We start from the raw sequence: 8,899 nt of genomic DNA on the forward strand, positions 1-8,899 counted from the left end.
CTTGTCACTTATTTCTAATAAAATGTGCTTGGAGAACTTGTTGTATAAAAGCACTATCACACTTGAGGTTGTGCTGTTGTGTGAAATTTCTGCACTGGTGTGATTATCTACAGCCGAATCGCACCAGTGCTGATATTTCAGCACAACAGCACTCTCTCTCGTGTGATATTGCTTAATTATAACCCAGTCGGCCACCGTAGTCACAAGCCAATGACGTGAGCGGCGCAACATCATTGGTAAACAACACACAAGAAAATGGAGTGCGAGAGAGCATATGCAAGCAGCTTTTAATTCTTGGAAGTACCAACATTACTTTGATTTTGACTCCGTAATAGACGACAAAAATATTATCGTACCCTCTGCACTCTTTTATCTACATCAAAGAATTCCACCTGAAACCTGAGTAAGCACCTAGCAAGCCAGCACAGGAATGTAAAGTCATTGAGAAAGCTCAAGATCAACATCCACTTCCACCGAGCCAAATTTCGAGGCCCCATCTCCTGCTAAACAAGTGAGAATAGATTTAAGAGCGACAGGAGTTAGTGCTGCTGAACTGACGAAGCTCGTCGCTGGCCAAATTGTTGAGGACGTGTTGCCAATTTCCACCGTAGACTGGCCAAAAACGGCATCAAGCTGCCACAGAGAAAATCAGAAATATAAGTTAATAGAAGAAAGAGTTGTTTTATTTTATTAAAATTTGGTAGAGTGTGCAGTAAAAAATAGTAAATGTTAAACAATTTTCTTCAAGTCATAAACTGTTGCATTTAATTTATTTTTTGCTTAATGTAATGTGCATAGTGTTTTTAATGTAATATGCCAAAAGAAAAATAATTAGGCTGGAAAGTCTACTGTTTAATATTTTGTGTATCACAGTTTTGAAAAGTAACTTAATTATATTAAGTAAAGTGATTAAAGTACCTAGTTACTTTTGAAAAAACATAATCAATAAAATATGGTTACTGGATTATTTCCTTGGAGCAGTAATCACTAATTACTGTTTCTAAGTAACTTGACCCATTCTGGTACAAGAGTTACTTTGAAGAACACAGCGCTCATTGGGTTTGACAAATCCTTGAATCATATTTCTAAAGCAGAGTTTTAATTGTTAAAATTGCTTAGTCCAGAGATTCTTGACTTGTGGTTCAGACTATTTTTTCATAGAGTCGTGAGCTTTTGCCTTTGAGAAAAAGAAAAATATGTTGTATTCTTATTTCAAAAAGAAGTGATTCATGGAGTACATTGTATTTACCCTTCTAGCAGAAGGTAGCAGTGTAGCAGTGTTGTGTGGAAAATCAATCTATCCGTTTCCTATACCCACTTCTTCCTGCACTCAGGGGGCTGCTCCTGCCAATCTCCGGTTCAACACACACAGGCCAAACAATCATTTACACACACTTTCACTCCTGGGTAATTTCAGCATCTCCAATAGACCTAAAATACGTGTTTTAAGGGTTTGAAAGGAAGCCAGAGTACTACATGTAGGGAACTTGCAAACTCCACATGGTAAGTTTCCAATGAGGTGTTCGGTTTTGTAGTGTTAGAAAGTAGGTGGCTCATCGCGCCGGCGGCGTCGAGAAAAGGCGATCTGATGCGCTCTGGGGTGCTCTGGGCTGGCAGGGCGACTTGCAGCGTCCCCTTGTTGCCCTAGGTGGCTATGGGCGTGGTCGTCGTCCCTGAGGGAGCTGCTCTCAGTGCTGCTTCCGTTCCGTGTCCTTCTGGGGGGATTTTTGGCGGGGGGCCTTCGGTTTGGGGGTTGGGGTCGGTGGTGGGATGCACTGGGTGTTTGGCTGCTTGGGGCTTTCTCGGATGTGTGTGTGGGGGCGGTGGCTGCTTCTCGGCCTGGGATCTCGGGGGGGCGTCTGGGGGGCTGCTCTGCCGTGGGGGGGTGGCCTGGGGCTCCTTGGCCCCCACTTGGCCACCCAACAGACGGATGGTGTTAAAGGCACTAGAAAAGTGAAACAAAACATGATCCTCACAGTGCTCGCCGGCTTGTCCAGGTGAGAGTAGACGCAGTTGAGCAGGTATGTGATGGAGTCCTCCACTCCAACCTTGGGCTGGTAGGCAAACTGTAGGGAGTCCAGGTGTGGTCTGAGATGGTAGCTGCACAAGGATGAGTCTCTCCAGGGTCTTCATGATGTGGGAGATCAACGCTACCATAGTAGTGAGGTTAATACTTGTGAGTCTATGCATTCAGAGGAGTGCGATGGTTCATATTAGTGAAGGAGTCAGGAGTGCATTATGTCATAATAAGGTCCTGCAAGCAATGCTTTCCAGTGAGAGTGTGTTTGTGTGTGTACGTGTGAGTGGGCTTATGTACTTCCTTTGTCCTCATAACGTAATAAGTGCCTTGATTTCCTGAGTTAATGATTAGATTAAAAAGGCGTAGTGAAAAAAGACGAGGGTAGAGATGAAGGAAGCGATGCCAGCAGCAGGGGAAAAGAACGTGTTAGCAGAAGTCGCCCAGGTATCTGGGAGTTTGTCAGTAGGACACACTCCTGATCTCACCAGGCTTTTTTCCCAGTACGTTTCAATGTACGGAACCCAGTAAGCAATTCATCTCATATCTGCCACTTGCTGAAGAAAGTGATCCGCTTGAGTTTTTTTATTTTTGAACTCCACACATGAGAGGATGAACGAAGGTTACTCATGGCAACGGTTGCTGCTGCTTCTTCTCCAGCTCTTCATGTGATATGGGATTTATTTATTTCTCTTAAGATTCACATTTTATGAACTATCTTCAGAGGGGAAAGTCACAGATTACAAGTACTCATGTTACTGTCATTGAGTGGCTTTTATGGGTACTGGACTTTTTTTTGAGTATATTTCTAAATCAGTAATTGTACTTGTACTTAAGTACTTTTTAAAAGAAGTAAAGCTATTTGTTAAAGTTCTACACCCAACCGTTACTGAGAAAATGATATTTTTTTGTTTAAAAAGGATCAACGGACCTTGTGAAACTACAAATTGAAATTACCAGACAACCATCAAATGCATTCTATGGTGTTACTTTATTTAAAAATGAAATATACATTTTGACAGACATTTTATTTTATACAGATGCCTTTGTGAGGGGAAAAAATAAGTTCCAATTGTGCAAGATTTTGTCTTTTTAAGTTTGTACATGAGATGTTTACTGTATGCAAGGGAACCGTGGCAATATTTATGACCAAAAATAAACATGAGGGGATGATGCTACTCGGAACACAGTGTTTTTGTGCTACCCACAGTTTTCTTAATGCCCCCTCATTTAATACTGCCTGGCGCCAACTCTGATGCTGAGTCTGCACAGGGCGCATAGAAGAAGCAGGTAGTTGGTGAGAAAGGTCATATTTAATCCTCTCCTAACATACAACCTGGGAGGTGCACTTTTATCACTGAGGGAGCGATGACACACTGCTGCTTAGTGCCGAGAGCCAACAGAAGAACTGCACTTCCCACAATGTCCACAGACCCGTAGCTCCTCTACCTCCCCCAATGCACCATTTATTTAAAATGACAGGGTGGGCCGATCAATGAAATTGCATCATATCCTGTCCAAAATGGCGGCTCTCTATAGTTTATGCCAGAAGGTATTAAACCCTTCTAAAAAGTAATTTTAATGTTTTTATTTATAAAAAGGTACACATTTTGTTTATTGGTAATACATTAAACATATTTTTTGCCATACACATTTTCACTACAGGTACTCTTTAAGGTTGGTGAGGAGCTTGGGGCTATAACTCAAGGCAGGGCACACTCACTATGGATAGGTCGTCAGTCTATTACAGGAAATACACTTTTGTTTAATTGTGCCAACTGTCACTCTAGAGCAGGGGTGGGCAAACTTTTTGGCTCAGGGGCCGCATGGACTTTTAAAAATTGACAGACGTGCCGGGTCAGCACCCGATGCATACATACATTCTTCTTCTCCTTGTCTAAAGTTCAAATTTAAAAAAAATTCATAACAAATCAACCTTATGCATTACAGATTTGCAACTTTCACCCAAATTTAGCCCCAATTCTAAAGAAACGTTTGTACGTTTAAGGAGAGACAGGTCTGTTAGTAAAGCAGTGCTTCTCAATGTGTGTGGTGGAGAATGGAGACATGACAGGTTGAAATTTTCAATTTCATGCCAATCCTCTTAAAAACCCTTTCTTCATTGACAATAAAGATCATTACTAGGCAAATTTAGAATCCTAAAATGTATCAGAAATTAAAAGATCATTAATTTAAGACTACATTAGATATGCGACTGGGATCAAAATGTAACGTGAAACAAAAATGCAAACATAATGATTTACGTCAGCATATGAAGTAGAACCAGAAACAAACTTTTATTAGCTGATTTAAAACATGTATTTACTTTTTTGTTTTCTTAAGCTTTTTGGCACAGATTGCAAACAAAGTGTTGTTGTTTCCTGAATATTTGGACTGCTGTACTTTTACATTTGATTTTTTATGCAGGTAAATAATTTCATTTAGTTTTTCAGTTTTGATTTATTTATGAAATATACCTGCATTATGAAACATGATGATACTTATTCCCTGTTAGTTGATTTCATACTTGTACTGTATTCGTTTCTTTTTTCTTTGTTTTTTTGTTTTCTACTGCACTTTTTACATTTGTTTTTTGTTTTGTTTTTAAATTCAGATAATGAGTTTCATTTGATTTATATTATATTACTTGTTCCCTATTGGTTATTTGTCAGAATTATTTGGGGGCAATGGGCACAGGTGGGACTTGAAAGTTCACATACACACACAATATATATATATGTGTGTGTGTGTGTGTGTAAAAGTAGCTCAGTTAAATAAAAAGTATTTGCATGAAAAAACCCTCCAACATAATTTGATAATAATGGTTATTAGCATAATTAGCAGCATGTTTGTACTAAAAGTGACGGTGGATGTTGTATTCCTTTAAAACCGCAACAGTTTCTTTGCCAATAATAAGGCATACAGCCTTTGACCGGACTTCAGTGAAAAGTATTTACTTGCCCATTCATTATTTAACACTCAGCGGAACATTTGGTTCCCACGAGCGTTGAGATAAATGACGGAGCAAGACGGTTCATTTTGTGTTTTAATTGTTTATTTTGGCTTCGGCGGGCCGTAGTTTGCCCACCTATGCCCTACAAAATGCATCTTGTAACTGTAGAGGATGACATCATTTGTCACAAATACATAGCAGAGAACAGAGTGACAGTGAGGAGGTCATAAACTGATTAATACTTTCACCCTCATGGACCACATGGTCAGAATGCACTGCCAGATGTGCTCCAGTGTTTAAGTCATGTCGTTATTACAGTTCTTGAATCACTTTCTAGCATAGATGGCCACAGACAGAGCGATGCCACCAATGGCTACTGCAGTGGCACCAAGCAGCCACTTCCAGATCAAATCCCATGCTGACTTGGCCTGATGTTTGTGGGTGCTGGACGGGTTCTCCAACATCTTATCATCCATGGCCTGATGTTTGTGGGTGCTGGACAGGTTCTCCAACATTTTTTCATCATCTTCACTGTCCTTACGGTGCTTCTTCATCATCGTGGAGATCTCATCGCGGAACGTGTTGTTACGTGGCTCCAGCTCCAGGGCCTCCCGTGGTGTTTGAATGGCCTCTGAGTATTTATCCTGCAAGGCCAGTTTTTTGTCCATGTGGAAATGCGCTTCATCATAGTGTTCTAGTTTCAGCATAGAAGCAGCCATGTTGTTCAAACATTTCACCTTCACTTCCATCAGCTCGTTCTCCTCTTTAGAACTAATATCATCTTTAGAAATGGACTCTGTTATTTGCAGGACAGTGTCATACTTGTGGGTGGCGTAGTCATAGTCTCTGCGCTGAACAAGGACATTGCCTTGCTCCCTCATGCAGGTGGCCAGATCAATCTTCTCAGTGGGGGGCAACAGCTTCAGGTCTGGAGCATTAGTAACTTCCAGGAGCGTAACTTCAAACTCAATCGCTGACGGAACGTGGATGAGCGCCGTCTCTCCCATTCCCATGTGTCGCACCGCCACATCCAGTGCCTTGACCACTTTCCCGTCTCCCAGAGTGAACGACAGCTCCGGCACCTTCTCGATCAGCGACCCATCCAACATACGTTTTATTAGATTAATTTTCACAATCTGTCCAAGTTGTGGCCAACTGTCTCTTCCTCCTCCAGGCTGCAGCACCTTTTTCTTTAGCATACCATTTCTCAAGATATCTAACCACTCATCAGCAGGCGGTTGGAGGTCAGTTTCTCTCCTCATGGACTGATCCATGACAATCTCATTCCCACTCTTCATGACTGGTACACTGTCACTGCTTTGGTAAACAACCTGAAACACAAGAAAACACATTATGAGTATTACTAAAACAAACTAGATTACCATTATTAGCTGGCAGCTTCTGAGCAGGGTTGGGGTCAGTTATAATTGTAATCATGTAATTGATAATTAATTACAAAGATGGTGTAGTTATAATTGTAATTGTAATTTTAAAAATCTGTTGCTGTTGTAATCTCATTAAATTCTAGTTGAGTTTAGATCATTTACTTTGTAATTGTAATTGCCTTTAAAATTCTATAAGAAATTAAATTATTATTTAATGCAAAACTGGTGAACCATGTAAAAGGTTAACTTTTATTAGGTTATTTATTTCAAGCTTAGTATTTCTGAATAATTGTGAAGTAAATGAGAACGTAAATGTAAGTGTAATTGGATTTCTGAGGCTAACAAAATAATTGTGATTTAATTGTAATTGGTAAAAATGCTGGTCACTGTAATCATAATTGACTTGTTAGATTGTCCTTTGTGCCAAAAGATGGTTGTACCATGAGATTTACTGTTTAAGAGTAGCTCAGGGGCTGTGTCTTATCTGTGGGAAGGATGTTAATTCTGGGACGTATCAGTCTTTCTTTGAATCAGGGGTTGTTCCAGCTGTTTCCTAATTCTCTCCTATCTCCAGCTTTGGGCATTCACACTCAGAGCAGACACTTCCTCAGGAGAGAAAAAACAGACTATGAGCTCTGGGTTTTTAGTTCTGCCTTTTGTTCTCTTTTTTAGAGTTCTACTTCTTGCTCTTCCTTTGATGTTCTGTGATGTGGGGTTCTTCCCCGGCAGAGCAACGGTTGTTCTAAACTCCTCAGTCGCCACGTTTACGTGATGTTTTTTTTATTCAGAATGAGTTATTCAGCATTAAATCATTTGGAATTAAAGTCTTCTGCTTCATGTTTACAAGGTAATAGTAATTCCCAAACTGAGGTTTACATGAAAAACCGGTTTATTTGGCTTTAGTTAATTCCACTTTAGGTTTGGGAGTTGGGAAGGCTCTGATTGGACAGGGGTCGAACATGACATATCACGTCGATAACGTCTATCGGGAGAAACACACAACCAACATTTTATTGTTGGCTGTAATCAGTGTTGTGCTAGTTACTGAAAAAAAGTAACTAGTTACCGTTACTAGTTACTTCATTCACAAAGTAACTCGGTTACTATTTTGATTACTTACACCAAAAAGTAATAGATTACTAGAAAAAGTAACCTTTGAGTTACTTAGAATTAAAGAATATATTGTTTATTTTGAGTCATTTGTGTCCGTACAGCTTCATATTAGTGCTGCAATAATATAATAATCCACTGTTGATCAACTGCTATAAAACAACCATTAATGATGTGCATATAAAGCACAAAACAGCTGCTCCAAAATTAAAACAGTATATTTTCAGCCTTAGCACAGTAATGTCTAGTAAGATGTGCATATTCCAGGTGTACATTCTGCTGTTGAAAATGCCTGTAAAAAGTCTTAAATATATATTCTTATATTCTTCCAACCTGTAGTCACCCTGTATTTATCATTATCATGCTTGCAACCTATGTGAATAGATGTTTGTAAAATAAAAATGTACACATTGTAAACATTGTTTTTTTTTTTTTTTTTGCATTTAAACTTTTATTAAACCTCAATTTCAGATGGCACTCCTGGCAAACAAACATATTCAAATTAATAATTCATATTTTTGAATATTAATTATCCATTGTTCCCCTAGAGTTTAATTCAAGTCTTTTTTTTTTAGTAAGTTACATCGGCTGAGCTTGGTAAACACATAAATGTGAATACACGACCCTCACGTTTGGTTGTGAGTGTCTTTCCTGCTGTGATTGGCTCAGTGATGTCATCCATCACTGCAGAAGGTCATCTTGCACTTACGAGATGTGGTTTAGTTTGAAGCTGGTTCACATTGGATTTGTTGCATGTGTGGTTGAAAAATCAAGACTACTGGTCTTTAATGGTGCTTGTAATGTCTCCAGCCTCCCTGCTGACTGAGTACTAAAAGACAGACCTTTTGTACACATAAACACATACGCACTGTAGTTTTGAAGGTCAGCGCAGACCGATGTGCATTGATGTAAACATCCGTCTGCGTGTATGCTCTTTTCCTCCTTCCTAATATTGAAGCTGCTGTGACTTGTTTTCCTCAGTTTCCTTCTTTTTTTAATGACCTTCTGCATTATGCATCAGTGTCATTATCCTCCACAGAAATACTCTTCGATTGAACGAGCCCTTTATGTGGATAACTACCTCTGACTGTGCCTGCTTTGTGCTATAGAGAATACAACCAGCTGTTGTTGTACATTATGCAGTGGAGGTAAAATAAAGCATAAATGAGACTTCAGAGATGTGAATCAGTCGGTGTAAAGTGTCGGTAGAAGAGGACAGAATAACTGATTTGTGGGAATCTTATGGTTGTCATTTTCTTCTTTCATTTCCTTTGAGCGACTGAATGTTCCATCAGTGTCAGCGGCACGTCCACACCTACCATTAAATACCATATCAGTGCTGCTTTAACATGAACATGTTACATTTTAGTGGAAAAATCAATGTATACTTCATATTATTTACATGATACAAAACTATCAATCAAATGTTGTAAC

General features: G+C 39.5%; 1 protein-coding gene across 2 annotated transcripts; it reads right to left on the reverse strand.

The window, feature by feature from the left end:
- Positions 1-5,223: 5,223 nt before the first annotated feature.
- On the reverse strand, positions 5,224-6,996 carry LOC114467711 (peptidyl-prolyl cis-trans isomerase FKBP8-like). 2 transcript variants are annotated; one of them, XM_028454224.1, is made up of 2 exons: positions 6,808-6,996; positions 5,224-6,301 (listed from the first exon to the last, which is right to left on the reverse strand). In XM_028454224.1, the coding sequence occupies exon 2, from the start codon at positions 6,266-6,268 to the stop codon at positions 5,297-5,299; it is 972 nt and encodes a 323-aa protein (XP_028310025.1). In that variant the 5' UTR covers positions 6,269-6,301; positions 6,808-6,996; the 3' UTR covers positions 5,224-5,296. The 2 variants fall into 2 exon arrangements, with proteins under 2 accessions (XP_028310025.1, XP_028310024.1); XM_028454223.1 differs by having other exon boundaries at positions 6,796-6,996.
- Positions 6,997-8,899: the final 1,903 nt, after the last annotated feature.

Source organism: Gouania willdenowi, chromosome 1, assembly GCF_900634775.1.
Source record: "Gouania willdenowi chromosome 1, fGouWil2.1, whole genome shotgun sequence".
NCBI classification, from domain to species: domain Eukaryota; kingdom Metazoa; phylum Chordata; class Actinopteri; order Blenniiformes; family Gobiesocidae; genus Gouania; species Gouania willdenowi.